Source organism: Ogataea angusta (assembly GCF_019207475.1).
Source record: "Ogataea angusta isolate 61-244 chromosome Unknown 61-244_NODE_2_length_1002155_cov_89.706849, whole genome shotgun sequence".
NCBI classification, from domain to species: Eukaryota; Fungi; Ascomycota; class Pichiomycetes; order Pichiales; family Pichiaceae; genus Ogataea; species Ogataea angusta.
This window is the reverse complement of record NW_025065216.1, coordinates 274,582-292,762: the sequence shown is the minus strand read 5'-3', so window position 1 is coordinate 292,762 and position 18,181 is coordinate 274,582. Positions and strand designations below refer to the sequence as shown.

General features: G+C 45.1%; 12 protein-coding genes across 12 annotated transcripts; 6 read left to right on the top strand and 6 right to left on the bottom strand.

The window, feature by feature from the left end:
* Positions 1-2,226, bottom strand: KL928_000987 (uncharacterized protein; the record flags this gene model as incomplete). The annotated part of the gene is made up of 1 exon (XM_043206742.1): positions 1-2,226. One exon carries the CDS (start codon positions 2,224-2,226, stop codon positions 1-3), a length of 2,226 nt encoding a protein of 741 aa, XP_043061446.1.
* A 126-nt stretch (positions 2,227-2,352) lies between these two features.
* On the top strand, positions 2,353-3,183 carry KL928_000986 (uncharacterized protein; the record flags this gene model as incomplete). Its single annotated transcript, XM_043206741.1, has 1 exon — positions 2,353-3,183. The coding sequence occupies one exon, from the start codon at positions 2,353-2,355 to the stop codon at positions 3,181-3,183; it is 831 nt and encodes a 276-aa protein (XP_043061445.1).
* Positions 3,184-3,252: 69 nt separating this feature from the next.
* KL928_000985 (uncharacterized protein) lies at positions 3,253-4,041 on the bottom strand (the record flags this gene model as incomplete). The annotated part of the gene is made up of 1 exon (XM_043206740.1): positions 3,253-4,041. The coding sequence occupies one exon, from the start codon at positions 4,039-4,041 to the stop codon at positions 3,253-3,255; it is 789 nt and encodes a 262-aa protein (XP_043061444.1).
* Positions 4,042-4,249: 208 nt separating this feature from the next.
* Positions 4,250-6,052, bottom strand: KL928_000984 (uncharacterized protein; the record flags this gene model as incomplete). The annotated part of the gene is made up of 1 exon (XM_043206739.1): positions 4,250-6,052. The coding sequence occupies one exon, from the start codon at positions 6,050-6,052 to the stop codon at positions 4,250-4,252; it is 1,803 nt and encodes a 600-aa protein (XP_043061443.1).
* A 102-nt stretch (positions 6,053-6,154) lies between these two features.
* On the top strand, positions 6,155-6,793 carry KL928_000983 (uncharacterized protein; the record flags this gene model as incomplete). Its single annotated transcript, XM_043206738.1, has 1 exon — positions 6,155-6,793. The coding sequence occupies one exon, from the start codon at positions 6,155-6,157 to the stop codon at positions 6,791-6,793; it is 639 nt and encodes a 212-aa protein (XP_043061442.1).
* Positions 6,794-6,853: 60 nt separating this feature from the next.
* Positions 6,854-8,701, bottom strand: KL928_000982 (uncharacterized protein; the record flags this gene model as incomplete). The annotated part of the gene is made up of 1 exon (XM_043206737.1): positions 6,854-8,701. One exon carries the CDS (start codon positions 8,699-8,701, stop codon positions 6,854-6,856), a length of 1,848 nt encoding a protein of 615 aa, XP_043061441.1.
* Positions 8,702-8,755: 54 nt separating this feature from the next.
* On the top strand, positions 8,756-9,121 carry KL928_000981 (uncharacterized protein; the record flags this gene model as incomplete). The annotated part of the gene is made up of 1 exon (XM_043206736.1): positions 8,756-9,121. The coding sequence occupies one exon, from the start codon at positions 8,756-8,758 to the stop codon at positions 9,119-9,121; it is 366 nt and encodes a 121-aa protein (XP_043061440.1).
* A 298-nt stretch (positions 9,122-9,419) lies between these two features.
* On the top strand, positions 9,420-11,744 carry KL928_000980 (uncharacterized protein; the record flags this gene model as incomplete). Its single annotated transcript, XM_043206735.1, has 1 exon — positions 9,420-11,744. The coding sequence occupies one exon, from the start codon at positions 9,420-9,422 to the stop codon at positions 11,742-11,744; it is 2,325 nt and encodes a 774-aa protein (XP_043061439.1).
* Positions 11,745-11,746: 2 nt separating this feature from the next.
* KL928_000979 (uncharacterized protein) lies at positions 11,747-13,666 on the bottom strand (the record flags this gene model as incomplete). The annotated part of the gene is made up of 1 exon (XM_043206733.1): positions 11,747-13,666. The coding sequence occupies one exon, from the start codon at positions 13,664-13,666 to the stop codon at positions 11,747-11,749; it is 1,920 nt and encodes a 639-aa protein (XP_043061438.1).
* A 201-nt stretch (positions 13,667-13,867) lies between these two features.
* On the top strand, positions 13,868-16,141 carry KL928_000978 (uncharacterized protein; the record flags this gene model as incomplete). The annotated part of the gene is made up of 1 exon (XM_043206732.1): positions 13,868-16,141. The coding sequence occupies one exon, from the start codon at positions 13,868-13,870 to the stop codon at positions 16,139-16,141; it is 2,274 nt and encodes a 757-aa protein (XP_043061437.1).
* A 42-nt stretch (positions 16,142-16,183) lies between these two features.
* Positions 16,184-17,329, bottom strand: KL928_000977 (uncharacterized protein; the record flags this gene model as incomplete). Its single annotated transcript, XM_043206731.1, has 1 exon — positions 16,184-17,329. The coding sequence occupies one exon, from the start codon at positions 17,327-17,329 to the stop codon at positions 16,184-16,186; it is 1,146 nt and encodes a 381-aa protein (XP_043061436.1).
* A 35-nt stretch (positions 17,330-17,364) lies between these two features.
* On the top strand, positions 17,365-18,096 carry KL928_000976 (uncharacterized protein; the record flags this gene model as incomplete). The annotated part of the gene is made up of 1 exon (XM_043206730.1): positions 17,365-18,096. The coding sequence occupies one exon, from the start codon at positions 17,365-17,367 to the stop codon at positions 18,094-18,096; it is 732 nt and encodes a 243-aa protein (XP_043061435.1).
* Positions 18,097-18,181: the final 85 nt, after the last annotated feature.

The window sequence follows — 18,181 nt, the reverse complement described above, 5'->3', positions numbered from 1 at the left end:
TTATTTAGCGAAATGCAACTTGATGTCAAAGAATTGTCTCTGCAGAACTTCTGGAACAGACAGAGACACATTTCCGTAAGTAAGAGGAGCTAAATAGATGAACATACTCACCAAGGAAGCCGTGAGTAGCACAAGTACCGAAATGTATGGAATCCAGTATATGCCACCAGCCTTGGTAGTATCCTTAGAATCTCTAAACTCCTCAGCTCTGTTATCGGTGAATAAAAACTCCAGCAGGGCAGCCGAGAACATGGCTGCCAGCAAGTGAGCAGGAAGGTAGTGGTGAAGGAAACGCTGTCTATTCATGAGGAAGAATGGGAAGTAATGGGTGGCCCAGCCACAAAAGAAGAATCCAATGCTTTTGTACAATCTGGCCCTGGACTTGTTGTTTAAGACGTAAATCTCTCTTCTTCTGGTTACCTGATCGGCCAACAAGATTCCCAGGTAGGTCATTAGGAGAGCCACTTCGAGCCACCATCCAAACAGGTTTCCGATGAAATAGATTTGCTCTCTGGTTTCCGCCTTGGTCCAGAAGGATACACCAGATAACGAAAGAGGCCAGGACTCAGGCAGCGAAGCAAATGGATGCGAGGAGCTCAACTTGTTGTTCTGTTCAAACATGGTCATCTGCAGCTCGTACCACTTGGTCATAAATGGCAACTGTTTGACTTCCTTCGGAACGTATTCCGCGCGCTTATCAGAGAGGCCGATGATGGTGTCAATCGTCCAGTAGTTGTCGGCATCACCAACTTTCTTGTTACCGTTGACTTCTTGCTGGTTGAATCCCCATTCTGGCAGGAGCTGATCGTCGTGGGTCCACATGGTCACAATGGTGGGAACATGGAAGAACTTGACAACCGAAGCTTTAGTCTTGAGGACGTCACTTTTTCTTTTGTCGAATGGATCAAGTCTAAACAACGTGTCATTGAATCTAGTGGATTCTCCTTCTTCAATGTTGATGACGGTAAATTCCTCGTTGGTAGGATACAACGGAGAAGCAACATCGTGAGTGAGCAGGTATCCATCGGTGGCAACATGCTTCAGTCTGATTGTGTCTCCTTGCTTCACAGTTTGGCCTTGAAGTTGGCCATCCGGATACGGAAGAGCAGGAAGGATCTGCCAATAGTTATTCTCGTCCTCAAAGTCTTTGACACAGGTGACTTGTTGACCTTGCGAAGAAATTCTTCCGTCATCGTACCTTAATGGATAATTGAAAGAATGAGAGTGGAGCAAGCATTCAGTGTCTCTGTGTTTGATGGTGATGATGTCATGGTATTGAACCTCCTTGGCTTCTCGAGCAAGTGGAGAGTCTCCAAGCGTCTCCTGGAAGTCAGAGGACATGAAGGCATCGCCTGGTCCAGACTTGGTGAGGATTGCAAAATGGATATAGAACCAACCAAGGTAGATCATGAAAGGGAACACGATCAAACCAATGGCTCTGTGAACAACATGCCTGGCAAAGATTCTAATTGTGAGGCCTTTCTTGATGTCCAAAAGTTCCCATAGGTCCCAAATGACAGCCACTCCAATGCATGCAAAAGTGAACACACCAACATATTTGGTGGAAATGACACAGGAAAGAGAGAATCCAGTGAGGAAAAGCCATTTGTACCAATTACGAGAAAATGGCTGGTTTCTCTGCTTGACAAACTTGACATAGCAGTAGACCGACGCAGCAACGGAAACGATCAGTGTTGCATCCAACAGGATCAATCTTGTTTCTGCGACATGGGCATTATCAAAAAGCACGAGGAGCGCTGCGAAAGTACACGTTGGAATCGAGTAACCACATTCCTTCATGGTGTTGAAAATCAAAGGTACTGTGAGGGCTCCTAGAGTGGCAGAGAGTGCCCTCAATGGGATATAGGGGACGGAATTAGTGACGTAACTGTCTCCGATATTATCAAATTTGAACTTTCCATTAAACCCAACAAGATATCCCACAAAGGCAATCAGTAGCTTGGCAAATGGCGGGTGCAGATCAAAAAAATATGTCCGCTCTAGATAATAGGATGCAAACTTTCCGAAATGAACTTCGTCAAACACCACTTCGTCGGGGTACCAAATGAAGTAGAATCTTGTGGCCAGAGCCAAAAGAGTGAGCACGACGCTCGTCAGTTGATAATACTTGTCCATTGCTGGATCAATCACTGAATTCGTATCAATCAGCTTAGCTGACTGATCGCGTATAGAGCTTTTCGCAGGCAACCTCTGTTTGGGAGCCATGATTCAGTTGACACGACACGTTCGAGGCTTTTTTTATTCCTTGAAAAAGTAAATAGCTATCTGTCACAAAAAGTTGCGGCTCTTCATAATAAATTATTCCCTTGCTTTAAAAACCATCAATACAACATGCTGAGACACGGTCGATGTTTGAAGCAAACAGCGAGACTGGTCTCCCGCAGATACATTTCCGACTTCCATGCGATGCAGGAGGCTTTTATGAACGACCTCGGCGCCACTTCAGCGAAAACCAGCAAAACGTTCAAGAAGGCGCCAACCGCAGAAAAGCCTGCTGCCCCTGTTGATCCTGTGGTGAGTACTGCCTCCTCAGGAGCGACCGTTGAGTCTTCTGATCCCTCACAAGGACCAATATCCCAATTCTTTGAGTCGTCTTTGAACGATTATTCGTCCCAGCAAGTGGAAGGGTCTCACAACTGGTCGGAAACTTTCCATGGACTAGCCAATCAGGCATTCCCGAAGGAAGCACAGCAAATTCTCGCAGAACCAATCCCAGACAACGACATTGAAATCACGCCCGACGGACTGCTGTATCTACCGGAAATCAAGTATAGACGGATTCTCAATAGAGCTTTTGGTCCTGGGGCTTGGGGTCTGGCACCTCGTTCGGAGACGCTTATATCCAAGTCTGGATTAGGTGGTCTACTAACTAGGGAGTACGGTCTTGTGATTTACGGTAGACTGGTGTCTATTGCCAGAGGAGAGCAAACATTTTTCAGCGATAAGGGCATTCCGACCGCCACTGAAGGATGTAAATCTAACGCGCTAATGAGATGTTGCAAAGACCTTGGAATTGCCTCTGAGTTGTGGGATCCAAGATTTATCAAGCAGTTTAAGAAAAAGAATTGCGAAGAGCTGTTTGTGGAATACATTCCGACTAAGAAGAAGAAGAAGATCTGGAAGCGCAAAGACGAAGACGTTGAGTATCCGTTCAAGAAGTGATTGATCACAGACTGTATATAGAAGTAACGATTCATTCCTCTACTGGTTCTTATTAATAACCTATGATACTTACAAACCAGCCAAGGCTCTTCTTCTGTCTCTCTCTTCGGCAATGGACAATTTGATACCCTTGCCCTTTGGCAAAGAAACGTATGGCTTACCGGCCTCAGCACCAATAACAAACACGTTCGAGAGTCTAGTGACGAAAGTGTTCTCCAAGGCGTCCTTGATGTGGACCAAGTCGAAACCTCCCTCGTGCTTCTCTCTGTTGGTGATGACACCAACTCTACCCAAGTTACGACCACCAGTCACCATGACCAACTTACCAGTGTCGAATTTGAGGAAGTCAGTAATCTTTCCGGTTTCAAGATCGATCTTGACGGTGTCATTGACTTTGATGGCTGGGTCTGGGTATCTGATAGTTCTACCGTCGTGGGTAACAACGTATGGGATACCCTTCTTACCAAGCTGGACCTTCTTGACCTTGCCCAACTTGTAAGAGGCTTCTTCAGCAGTGATTCTGTGGACAGCGAATCTACCTTTCACGTCGTAGATGAGTCTGAAGTTTTCGTTGGTGGCCTCCAAAGTGATCACATCCATGAAACCAGCTGGGAAGGTAGAGTCGGTTCTCACCTTGCCGTCAACCTTGACGTGTCTTTGCATCAAGATGGCCTTGACTTCTCTACCGTTCAAAGCATACTTTAATCTGTTTCTCAGAAAGACAATCAATGGAAGAGACTCTCTCAGCTTGTGTGGACCTGGAGATGGTCTTGGGGCGTAAACACCCGACAACTTGTCGAGCATCCAGTGCTTTGGAGCTGCTAATCTCTTGAGATGCTTCTTTGGTCCTCTTCCCATGTTGTTTGGTCACTGAATAGAGTTCTCAATAGTGTAGAAAAATTTAAACCAAGTCTTCCTAAACAGGCTGCTGCGTGAAAATTTTCAGAACCACTCCTCGCACGCGCGCCCGGCGCTCGTGCTGGGGCCACCGGGAAATTTTTCGCAGGGACACAAACGCAGGTCACTTGCCCTGAAGTGATGTCACGTGCTATACCCTTTCTCCAATTCATTGCCAGTGTTTTAGAGAGTATTTTTTAAGCAGCTCTCCAACGTTATACTCTTGCTCGCAATCGTTGTAAAAAGTGAGTTGCTGCACCAAAGAGTAGTAAAGTAGGTTGTCTCCATCGCATGCTTTCTGCAATGCCCACAGGACATAGCCTTCAATAAAGTCGTAAAACACAACATCCACAGGCTGCTGCTGGTCTGTGTATTCAAAGGATTGGATCACATTAGGTACTGCAAATTGCGGGAGTGGACGGTGGATGGTATCGTCGCCATCGTTACCGAGATCATCTGTTGTCCTCTGACCGTAACGGAGTTTCAAAGTCAGCATCCTCGAATTTATTTCCCGCTGGTACGGAGACAGCAGCTCATCTAAGTCAATGGTGCTATCAATCCCGTCTTCCAAAATGTAAGGCCCCTTGTTCAGAATCTCCTGGATGCGAATTGCTATTCTGGCAGGAACATTCTGAAGAACTCTCCATTTGTTCTTGAATGGAGAAACGATGAACTGCGAGTTCCTGTTGAAATCTCCCTTGTAAAGGTCGTATCTAATGGAGCCGGTATTGATTAATACAATTCTTGAGTTAGACGGTGGAGGCCTTATTGGGTCCATGTTCTCGTGACAGATCTTTGGCTCCAGCTCTTGTAGGATGTCGGTCTCGAAAAAACGAAGCAGACTATTCGAATCGTTTGAATAGTAGTCTGCTCCCGTCATATAGTAATTTTGGGGCACAACACCAAAAGACTCGCTCAATTTCAACTTGTTGCTGTAATTCGTCAGCTTCTCTGATACCAGCAAGCCTTCGTCAGTGTTAAACTGTTCAATGGTAGCCCTTTTTGTATGATGGAGAAATGACTGGAGGTTGAAATCGATATATTTTCTGTCAATTGTAATATTATCACCCTTGATGTTTCTCAGAGACATAAACCCCACAGTCTCGCAGTATCTTCCACTTTGTAAAGCAAAAGCTTTATCGTCCAGCAATGTAAAGTCTCTAATATGTGAATGGCCGCCAAAGTACTGGACTGGAGTGTTGGGGAAGAATCTCCGCAAGACACCATGCAAAACGTATAGTTCTTGCCAACTGTGACTGACTGGAACGTGTCCTGCAACGAGAACTAGATCCACAGATTTTTTGGTGTATGTCTCAAGCAAGTCCAAAAACCAGTCTTCTTTGATGATTGTGTCAATAGGTGTGACTCTGACTTTCTCGTTGCCTCCTTTAAAATCAAACATGAAGGATAGAGCAAAGACGTTGTATTTCTTGGCCTCCGTGGTGAAGTATCTGTATCTCCCGTTACCAAAAACGACATATTCACCTTCGTCGTTGAGATACTCAACATTTGTGCTGATAAAGCGATCTCCGTACCTGGGAACAACGGTATTGTACTCCAGCTCGCTCACTGCCGCAAGGTATAATTCGTGGTTACCAACTGTCACAATATCATAGTCCTGTTCCATAAAAACGTCTGAGGAGTATAAGCCGTTTGGGGTGGTTAGATCGCTCAGTCCATTGCCGTCGTGGCGGTCTCCGGTGTCAATAAGTAACAAATCAGAATCTCGAGCATGACAAATCTCTCGAAAATGCGTAGTGAAACTTAGGAAATCGCCCCAATCAGCTGAGTACTGGCGCTGATTGATATGCCCCAGATACCATCCATGCGTGTCCGTGGTGTGCAAGAAATTGATGTCACCAAGAGATAGATCCCTCAACGTCTCATCAAAGTGAGGCAGTCTAGATTTGGGTTGCGACCATATTGTGTAGAACAGGAACACGGTAGCTGCCGAAAGAAAATATAGATGCATCTCTTTATCAAATTCCCATTCAAGAGTTTATTGATTTACCTATCTACCCCCTTGCACCAGTTTGGGGTAAATAAATAATTTGTCCCCTCATTTTACGACCTCATGTCGGAACGTCAGCAGTTCCCTGTCTATCCCAAGCCGGTTTGGCCTGCTGCCAGAAAGCCTGATTACCAGCCTGTTGATACGATTACTCATGCGGCAAAAGTCATTCTCTGCTCCGGCCTGATTCTGGGCGGAATGCACTTTAGAAGAATGCTTCAACATAGAAAGGGGTCTGCCAGACCAAGTCATGCCAGATACTTGGCCCTGTTCGAGCTTCAAAGGCATCATTTCATCTCCGCACCATTGGCGGCTGGAACGTATGTGTTTGTTTCTGACTCGCTATATAACATCAACGAAGAAACGAGAGCTTCTGCCGAAGTTGCAGCTGTTTCGTCTGCCTTTTTTGTGGCATCAATGTTCAAATCAATGCCGATGAACACAAGGATTGGAATCAGTCTTGGATACGGACTGGCTACAGGACTGTTTTTCTGGGCCGGAAAATGGGGTCTGGGCGAGGCTAGTTTGCATGCAACCAGAAGTAGGGGTGAAGTCCATGACCAGGAATCCAATAAGTCTTTGGATATTGAGACCGAAATGGGCAACTATCGGAAACAAGGCTTCTGGGAAACGATGTATAGAAGGCCCCTATCCCAAACAGTTGATGAGCTGGGCGAAGGAAGAGGAATTGTCAAGTTATGAACTTGCTATTATTTATTTAACTTATACAATTAAAAATTAGCAGATGTTAGTTACAAAAACCTATTCACCATTTTCGTATCGAATAACAACACGCACTTTGCCATTACAGTTGTAACGCTTGTTCAGCTTCTTAATCTTTTTCTGAAGTCCAAGAATACGGCTGCGAACACTGTAGCTGTACTTGACATCGTCACTTGGTAGCAGCACTAAAACCTCATTCTTGATTTTAACCTCTGCTGTTTCGTCGTCCGAAAGGTTTAGGTCATTGACGCCGTTGGTTGCACTTGCAATGTTGACCTCACTATTTCTCACATCCGTCTTCACCTGGAAAACTAGAGACCCTGGACGAATGTTTCCTCCAGGATTGATTCCACAGATCACGTGCATCATCTTTCCGCAAAATTTGGTCCAGTACATCAGTTTTTCGCCATTTTCAGGATCAGCATCCATGACCAGTTTTTCCAGGCGAGAATAGAATTGCTCCTCACTTGGAGGGATATCAGCTCCCCATCTCTCACAGCACGCAATTCCAATCAAGGCTCTTATTTTGTGTGAAAGCCCGTGGGAGCCAGCAATGATTCCCGTAGTTGCCACATGGAGAGCAGCAGTTGGCTGGAGCTCTTTTGGATATGAGCAATGGACAAAAGCGATATTGCACAGAGCAGGAATGACACGGTCAGTGACCTCGGAGGGCACCACGTTGCCGCTAGGAAGACTCGTCTTTAGTAGCTCCCAGTACTTGCCAGCAAGTAATGGTGCGTATGGTCGGGTGGCAGTCAATATAGGGTCCTCGAGCTTGATTTGGTCTGGGATCATCGAGTAAAGAACACCTTCCCTGACTCCTCCCTCACTGAAATGAACGGTTTTAATTTTGGGAAGGGACTCGAAAGCAGCAGAAACTAGCAGCCCCACAGCTGGAAGCTGTTGCTCGCGTCTGGCAGAGACTTTGAACAGCTTACCTATAGAATCAAATTTCGGAACCTCTCCTTTCAAAAGCAGATAGTTGGCCATCTGGCGCACGTTTTCGTAGGTGGTGGAATAACCATTGATGATAGTCTGGATGGGATAATTTGGATCATTTGCAAGCAGCAAATGTCCGAGCCCACGCAAGCCTCCTCCACAACAGAATAATCTGAATCCTCCGTTGGCTTCAGCCTCTTTGATGAGTTCGCCCGGTAAGTTGATCTTCTCCAAAGCCAGTTCATATGCTTTCTTGATTTCGTCATAAATGTACATGTGATCTTCATACTTTAGTCTATTGGTCAAAGCCGCAGCACCATAAGGAAGCGAGACGGGATGCTCACTGATATTGATTTCACCGTTCTTCGCTTGAATCCAACTGATTTGCGTAGATCCTCCTCCTAGATCCATGAGAAGTCCAGAGATGTCGTGAAACGAAGATGCTACTCCGTAAGCCCCAGTAGTTCCTTCCTCCTCTTTACTAAGTAAGAATACCTTCCATCCTGTTGCCTGATAAATGATGTCTCTAAATTCCTGAGAGTTTGAAGCCTCGCGGGTTGCTTCCGTGGCAACGACCTTGACACCGTTCTCGGGGACCCCAAAGTCTTCGCATATCCATTTGAAACGTCGCATGGCCCTGATAATTTCTGTGATTGCGTCATCCGGAATCGGCTTTTTCACGTTGGAGTTGGCTGAATCAGGCAGCTGTACATCAAAAAGGGAGATTCCCAGCCTATCCTTGAAAACACATGGCATGATTCTTGCGTGGTGGGGAGCCTTTGAAGATATGGAAAACCGGATTCCATTAGACCCAATGTCAACAATGGCTGTGAGAGCTCGACCAACCACTGAGGCTTCATTTTCGTCATCCAGAAGGTGTGCCTGGTGTTCATCCAAATGATGGTTATCACTGGCTTCTTGAAATAGAAGGTTCTCTTCGAAGGACATAAGATTGATAAAAATTTTGTGGACAAAAAAGATTAGTCAATTAAATTAATTGCAATGAGTTTGGACGGCCAAGATATAGAAGACCTTGTCCATCTGGCTGGTGATATTGGTACTGTTCATCAGCAGGTTGAGCAAAGCCCCAATGTGATTACCGAGCAGGAACGGAATGATTTGGATCAATTTCACCAGGATGCCAAACAAGAGTCTCAAATCTTGGCTCAAGAAGCTTTGACAGCAAACGAAAGTAACATCCAGGAATCAGCGGAAGTGAGCTTCACTTCGTTTTGGTCCTTTTTGGGCTCTTGCGGGATAAATCTTGTTTTGCCTTTTATCAATGGCGTGATGCTCGGCTTTGGCGAGATCCTAGCCCACGAGATCGGTTTTAGATATAACTGGGCAGGAGCAAAGGTAAGTCTCTAGGCTCACTGATTTTACTAACAAATAGGTTGTTCCGGCCCATAGAATTCAAAATAAGGAGCTACAAAGAAAGAGCGTCCTGCTGTGAAAAAAGAGCTACGAAGGGGTCGAAGTAAGCGGGGTTGCATTATCTAACGGTTGGTCCCATGACGGCAACGTGCATTTCTTTAAAATAAATAATCATGACATCTTTGCACCAATACCCCGGATTTTAGCAAGCTGAATATTCAACTAAATCACATGCAATAGTGGGGAAGTTTATATAAAACATTAGGAAAGGCCCACCAACCTCGCTTTAATAATGAATCGAGATGTTTCCTCCTCCAATACGTATTTACTACGAACCACTAGGTACCTGCTTGCTCAGTATGCCAAGCAGCGCAATGTGATTCTTCGTTTGGCCTATGCTACCATTATATATATGATTTTCAATGGTGGTTCCTCGAGTAAAGGCAAACAGTCGACTAAGGTTAAACCGGAGCATATCAATGGAACGATTATTGAACGTCTCACACAACGAGTCAAGTCTTCTCCGTTGACTCTTTTGGTGTCCCAATTAAGTTACAAAAATGAAAAAACGAGACCAATTCTGGCTTACATGATTCTGCAGATAGGCTTGTCACTGGTTAGGGCGCTCATTTCTCTCAAAGTTGCTGCTCTTGATGGCTACTTGGTCTCTTCATTGATAACGAAACGTTTCAAGGCCTTTTTCAAATATTTGCTCCTATGGACATTGATAGGTGTTCCCGCGGCAGTGACCGAATCTTTGCTAACAAGAACGAGACAATTGTTAGCCCAAGCCGTACGTCGTAATGTGACCAACGAGGTACTTGACATTTACCTTCCTGATAGTGGAAACAGCACAGTGTACCATTTGATCAACAAGTCCAAGCATACAAATCTTGGGAGCAGCATAGACGACCCTAATCACAGAATCACTACCGTCATCGAGCAATTCTCTAACAGTCTGAGTGCCATTCCCTCGCAGGTTTTGACTCCAACGATGGACATTGCTCTTGCGGCTCATCAATTGTCAAAGACAGGAGAAAATGCTGCGGAGGGGGGACTTTTACTGGGGATCATCACAAACATATCTACATTGGCTCTCAAAATCTTCACCCCAAACTTCTCGAAATTGAGTGCATTTAAAAACTCTTTGGAAAACAAATTCCATGCTCATCATTCTAAAGTGATCAACAACAGCGAAGAAATAGCTCTGGCCAAAGGGCACAGAAGAGAACTAGACCTATTGGATATGAACTATTTTGAGCTTGAACGGTTCAAAAGAATGGAACTTCGCAGAATGGCTATTTACGATTTTGCCGTTTCGTTCATTTTCAAGTATACCTTGGGGGCTTTTGGATTGCTTCTCTGTTCACTTCCGATCTTCACCACTGCATACAAGTTTAATTTCCGGATTTCTGAAAATGCAAGTAGCAGAATCTCTGCAGACTTTATCACTAACAGAAGACTATTGTTGACGGCATCAGATTCGTTGGGGAAACTTGTACGGGCCAAAAAGAATGTTCAAAATTTGCTGGGATACAGTGAAAGCATCTGGGAATTCGAACAGGTTCTGAGTGAGATCAACAACTCCATGGAGGAAGAAGCTAAGTTGGAGCAAGCCATAAATAACGAGCCATTGGTAAAAGGGCCGAATGTCAGTTATGGCGACGAGATCTCCTTCCTGCATGTTCCTTTGATTACTCCTACAGGAACGGTTTTGGTTGAAGATCTTACCTTTAGCATCAAACCAGGGGAAAATTTGCTGATTATCGGCCCCAATGGATGTGGAAAATCCTCTTTATTCCGAATTTTGGGCGGCCTCTGGCCCGTTCAAAATCCTGGTCATCTCGTTGTTCCACAAAGACGCCAAGACCTATTCTACTTGCCGCAGAAAAGCTATCTTACATACGGTTCTTTGTGCGAGCAGATTATATATCCTGACACTCTCCAGGATTATCAACAGAAACTCTGCGATGCAAGAGCTAGTGGAAGCGTTGTCAAAGATGATGTCTATCTCATGGAACTTCTTCGATTGGTCAAATTGGAACATCTTGCTGAAGTCGTGTCTGATGACGAGGACGAGGAGGAAAAAAATGTGTTATCGTCCAGCAAATCTCCTTTAGATACCGTGAAAAGATGGCCCGATTTGCTCTCAGTCGGCGAACAACAGAGGTTGGCACTTGTTAGAATGTATTATCATCAACCGCGGTTTGCTGTGCTAGACGAATGCACTTCGTCCATATCTCCGGATCTTGAACAGGAGTGCTACCGGCTGGCAATTGAGCATTTTAAAATCACTGTTCTGTCTGTGTGTCACCGTACCTCCTTATGGAAGTTCCATTCCCACATCCTCAAGTTCGGAAGCAATAAAAACAGGGAAATTACTGACGAGGAAGACGATAGTGACCCAGATAACGGTAGAATCAGTATATCTCCAGAGCCTGCTACCAAAGTTACGTTTAGCAAATTCGACCCTGCCAAAAGATTAGCAAGACATAACGAGCTGATCGAGATTGACAATATGTTGAAAAACAGATCCAACGTACGCAAGAGATTACAGTCTCTTGACGTTATGAGAAGTCGCAGCAAAAAAATATTATATATTCAAGATGAGGACTAAATCTAGAAAAACAGATGTTTTTTGTCCTCTTTCTGCATCACATGCCACCAGTCCTGGTCGCGCTCCCAGCACTGGGTCATAAGGTCCACGGCAAATTGTGCCGAGGGCGAGCCGGTATGAGCTATAGTTGTCATCCGTCTCAGGTGGCGGAAACGAAGTTCTTCGTTGCTGGAATCGCATCCAGAAACAAAAACCGGAAGAAAGATGCTTATCTGATTTGGTGAGTCATCAAGTAGATGTAAGTCAATAATAGAAATTGTTTCTGCGCACATGTCCTGAATCAGCGGAGAGCTTTTAGGGACCTTGAGTACCCTGCGGTAAATTTGGTTGAGTCCAAATAACGTGAATACCCTGTTTATAGCGATTATGGTATCTTGGTTTTGGGAAGACACCGAGGATAACCTTTGAAAGGTTCCGGCCATTTGAAGAGCGAGATCGATCACTGACGGCAACACTCCAGCAGAAGGATTTACCAGTGCACGAAGGTTTGCTTGCTTGATGAGCACAGTCGTCTTCTTGTACAAGGGAAGATATTTGATATTAAAGCCCAGGAAATAGTCCACATTGGCATGTGACTCATCCAACATTAGCGATTCAGCATCTTCGTTGGACTCGAATTCATAATCAAAGTCACTTGGCTGAGCACAAAGCTCGGTGATTTTCAGCTTTTCCGTGTATTTTTCAATTTCCTGGGGAGTTGGCTCTAATGGGGAGGCCAACTGGGCCAGAACATCAATGTAAGCAAACCATCGCAAGAGAAAAAATATCAGCTTTGAACGTTTTATCTCTCCGCTGATACACTGCGACTGCAAATTCTTGCTCTCTTTGAATAGTTTCTCAAAAGGTTTTTTGTAGCCTCTGAGCAAAAGGATCTGTTTAGCACCATTGAGATGCACCTCCCAATTATGCTTGAAAGTGAACACCATAAAAGAGCTGATTAGAAGAACGAGTGTCAAAGTGAGGTCGCTGGTAGATGTTTCTTTGTTCTGCAACAACTCCAAAAGATCTCCAAGTGATCTGCTCAGCAACTGCTCGAGCAATTCTGCTGGCTCGCTTTGGTTTGTGAGATATGACTTGTGTGCCAATCCGTAAGCCACAGTTACAGCCAATAAACCGTCATTGGAGAACGCCAACTGAGGTAGCACTTTTTTGAAAGGGTTGTACTTTTGCACGGCGTCGCCAAACGGCATGAATAGCTGTGCTGTGGAGCTGAAGAAAAAGTTGAAAGCCTCGTAGTAATCGGGAACGTTCAGCAGCAGATCGGGCAAAGGGACAAGTCCCCGTGGAACCGGCTCCAAGATTTCTGAGGTAGAGCTCTCCGAATATGTGCGTGAAAGACTGTATGTGTTGGATGCGGTGGAAAACTCTCTGTTCATGGCTAAGGACGCATCATCATCTTCTAGATCCTCTGTGTCCCATTTTGACATTCTACCAGACCATTTGCGCTCTTGGATAAAGGGTGTGGCATGTAAATTAGATTGCAACCTTGGATGAAATAGCTCTAGCTTCATAATGTCATCCGAATAATCATCAACCATATCTGTAAGATTAACATCAGCAGGAGGCGGCTGGGGTAAGTATGGCTCGAAATTCTCCAAGATTTGTGACGGCTTATTTGCAGAATCATACATGGAGTCCAGAATATTGCTTACCGAGCGGATGTTTTCGTGAAGTGACTGCGAAGATGAGCCATCAGCAACTGTAGGAGCCGCGGATTCTGGTTGAAGAAACAAGTTTAGCTCTTGAGGCTCCTGCTTAATTCGAACTTTACCTTGAGAGTTTGGGTTTGACTGCTGTAAGATGGTGCGCGATAATCCGGCGACAGGATTCAATTTTTCAACCCGGGGATTCTTGTACGGTCTGCCACCCCATATAAGCTTGATGGAGTAGTCACACTTGCGCGACGCCTTCTGGCAGTTCATGCAAACCGGACGCGTTTCATCACATTTGATACGAGCCTTCTTACAGGAATGGCAACCATTCCTGCTCCGTGTCCTCTTAGTATTCGACATCCCCACGTGAATCAACCGAAGGTAAGATAAAGTTTGAATTTATTCTGTCAATTTTCATAGCGTGCGCATTTGATTTTTGTATTTGCCAAAAACATTAAACCTTCGTTCTCTATGACGGGACCTATAAAAGAGGAAAACGACCCGCAAAACTTGTCCAGGTCAGCTCAGGGTCAGGAATGGGGCGATTCTCGTGCAGTTCAGCAAACACGGGCCCCAGGCACTGCCAATGTTACTCAAGGCCAACAGCAATTCTCTCAAGCTGACCTGAACCGAATTGTTCTCGAGTACTTGAACAAAAAGGGTTACCATCAAACAGAGGCAACTCTTAGAAATGAGGCCACGAAGATTCCAGGTGCTCCGACAATCCCTGTGAGCCCCGCAACAACAAATTTTCAGAAACCAGAAACCATCGTGTCCAACCGGTCAAATATCCACTTCCAACAACAGCAATATCTTCACCAACAGAACGCGTCGAGGCAAAGACAATTTGACGAGGATCCTCAAATGTTTGGTAGAGCTTACCTGCTGTATCGCTCATGGTGCGAGAACTCGCTTGAAATGTACAAGTACGAGCTGGAGAAATTTCTCTATCCGATATTTGTCCAAAGCTATCTGACGCTCATTCAGCGTGGGGACGTCGACGATGCCAGAAGCTTTTTTGAAAAGTTTCACAGCGATCACCTGCTGTCTCACAGCTATGAGATACGGTCACTTGCAGGGATCTCCTTACCAGACCATTTGGAAGAAAATGAGATTGCAAGGCTTTTCAAGACTGAAAAGTACCATGTGAACGTGTCCAAGGTTTCCATGAACCTCATTTTGAGTTTCCTGAATGAAAATGAAGCTATCGGAGGTGGGATCATAGTGAGAATTATCAATAACACCATGTCTATCACCACTCAAGTCGAGGTGACTACTCAAGAAGAGGAGGGACATGGCGAGCACACAGAGGGAATTGCTGCTGTATATCAGCTGCTAAATGACGAGTCACACAAACTCAAGAAGGATACAGAATCATCCGAGGTTTTCAACAGCAAGGCTGTCAAGCTGGGAAAATTCCCAGATGATCCGGAATTCGTCAAGGAGTTGGAGGCAGAGCTCCAGCAAAAGGACGAGGCACAAAAAGACCAACATCCAGAGAAAACTTTGATGGAAGAATATGAAGAAAACTTCAAGGTGGATCCTGCTGGCGAGGATACCCCTGCTAGAGAATCGCTTCCTCTACCCCAGAAAACAGCTTTCGACCTAAAACATGAAATCACCAAGATTCAAGATTCCCGGGCCAAAGTCAAACTTAACGCGGTCCAAGCCGCCTTGCCAAGCACATGCATGTACACATTCCACAATACGAACAACGACATGACTTGTGTTGAGTTCAACGACGATTCGACTATCGTGGCAGGGGGTTTCCAGGACTCATTCATCAAACTATGGAGCATTGATGGATCTCCACTGAAATCTGTTTTAAAGAACGACCCCTATGACCAGTCTGTTGATGGATGCCGTCGCTTGATAGGCCATTCGGGTGCAGTTTACGGATTAAGCTTCAGTCCTGATAACCACTATCTTCTCTCATCTTCGGAAGACAAAACTGTCAGATTATGGTCCATGGACACTTACACTTCGCTGGTGTCGTACAAGGGTCACAACTCGCCCGTGTGGGACGTGAAGTTTTCTCCATTGGGACACTATTTTGCAACCGCTTCTCATGACCAAACGGCCAGGCTATGGTCATGTGATCACATATATCCTTTGCGAATTTTTGCAGGGCATCTGAATGACGTCGACGTGGTAGAGTTCCATCCGAACTCCACGTATCTGTTCACAGGCTCTAGCGACAAAACGGTTCGGATGTGGGACATTGCTAGAGGAGAGTCAGTTCGAATCTTTATCGGCCACAACATGCCCGTTAACGCTTTGGCAGTTTCTCCTGACGGCAGATGGCTGGCCACGGCAGGGGAAGATTCAGTGATCAACATGTTTGACATTGCCTCTGGGCGCAAGCTGAAGTCGATGCGTGGACACGGACGATGCTCTATCTATTCATTAGCTTTCAGCAAAGACGGATCTGTGCTGGTCAGCTCCGGTTCAGATAACTCTGTTCGCGTTTGGGACGTGAAGAAGGGAACTATGGAAAGTAACAATCCACAGCCAGAGAAGTTTACATTGGATTCTGTCTTGGCAGCCAAAAATGGCGACGGAAATCAAGCTGCAGATACTCAAGATCAACGTTATCAAAGACGTCAAGAAGAGATGCGCAGAAGAAAAGAGTTTGCTGCTACGCAAGATCACATGGCAGTGTACTTTACCAGGAAGACTCCTGTTTACAAGGTGCACTTTACACGGCGAAACTTGTGTTTGGCAGCGGGTGTTTTTAATGGTTAGTGTACAATAAGGTGTAAAAATAAAGCGAAATATTTATTCTCGTTAAATGGTTTTGAATATTGGTTTTGCCGGGTCCCATGGTCCTTGCAATTCGTCTTTATACTTTTGCAACATGATGAAATGCCATGGTCCAATCACCATTATCCAGAACTGCAGGCCCACCCATAACAGGAACCAACCCACGCCAAATATTTTGTAGACGGCGAAGTCCACTGCTGCAGTGATGGCTACCACCTGAAACCAGTGAAATGCCCAAAATTGACAGCGACGCGTGAAATTGTTGAAGACAGGGAACAATCCAGAAACCTCAATTGAGAAGACTATGAAGCAGAAAGCGCTGAGATTCGAGTTAAGTCTGGAAGCTAGCACAATGGCATTGGACAGGGATATGTTTTTCGACAGATTGGAATTGGATGTCTGGAGTTCAAAGTTTGACGTCTCAGATTGGCGACTTGTATGCGAAAAGTCAATCGAGTAGTCATTGAATAGTACATTGAGCAAACAAAGCCAGGTGGACAATGCCCAAATGGAATCTGATGCAGTGGAGTTTGTTAAGGATTTCAAGACAGGCGAGAATGTTAGTAAAGTGAGAAGAATAAGAATAGCGGACTTGAGTGTGTTGAAGAGATCTGGTGGATTCGGTTCTCTCAAATACCTCTCCAAGTCCAATGTAGACTCTTTTGCTGTGAGTTCTAAGTTATGCGGAAACGGCGACGGTGATCTAGAAGGGGGGAGTGATTTAGATGAATTGAATTTTGAGTATCGTGTTGGGCGAGTCAGTTGCTCGATCTTTAGTTTTTGCAAATTGATAAGTTCTCTGTTTCTTCTGATCTTCAGTGTAATCACATAGACAATAAAACCCAGCGCTGTTAATGAAGAACTTAGTAGAGCGGGAACCAGAGGATTCCAATTGAGCTTGTAAATGCCGTAGAAGACCAGTATAACAAGCATGATAATGGAAAGATGAAGTACTATTAACGTAAAGTCTGAGAGAAGCTTCCAGTATGAGTAGTTAATCACTGTAGAATTTCGTTTCAGCTGTGATAAGAACGATGCGTCAGTATAATTATCCTCATAATCCTGTTTGTACCAAAGAAGCTTTTTCCATGGGTGCTTCTTAGCTGCCTTTACATGCTCCGCTCTTTCGGAAAGAGAGGTTATTGATGATGAATCTTCTTCGGAATCCATGCCAAAAAAAATATTTACCATAAATAATAAATACCATGTCAATATTGCAGGAATCGAGTCCTAACCTCGAGCTGCTCGAGCGGAAATCAAGTGGCAGTTCGTCGATAGTGCACAAAGATAGCGGCTACGATAGCGACGGTCCGAATGCAGACCTGAGTGCTGTTCAAAGCAACGTCTCGCAAGATTCTCAAGTTGTTTCTGCCAGTAAATTTGGAGAGGGTACTCTTTTCAATCGATTGCACAATGACCTAGACAGCGTAATCAGTGCACCAAAGCAGACCGGATCAACGAGCATAGACTACCTTCCTAGCAGATCAAATTATGAGGATACGGGGGTTCCAGACGACGACTTCACGCCTGCTAGCCAGCCACGACTAGCTGATAAGATTGCGTCAACAGGCCAGCTCATCGATGGTCAAGACGCTATTTACGAAAGCCTGCAGAGAAGACGGTCTATTCGGAAACTGAACTTTTTTGATAGCGTGTATTTGAACAATGTCGAGCAGCTGAAAATGTCGCAAATGGGGTTACTGGTGCGGCTTGCACGGGATAATAAGCAGTCTTTTTCGGAATTTCGAAATGTTTGGACGGACTACGAAAACAAGGAGTTTGATATTAATGAGAGCGAATTCTTCAACGCAATGGAAGAGAAGAACGAGGCGGCTGAAGAGCAAATTGATACACTGAAACAGCAGATTTTGAACATGGATGCGTACACCAAACAGCTCTGGGAGCAAGCAAAGTCGACCTGGAAGTCGGAAAAATAGCTGCACAGCCCGCACGGTCTCTTGCGGAGAACAGTTTTCCACGGTGTTTAGAAATGCGTAGTGGAAACGTGGCGAATGTCGGATG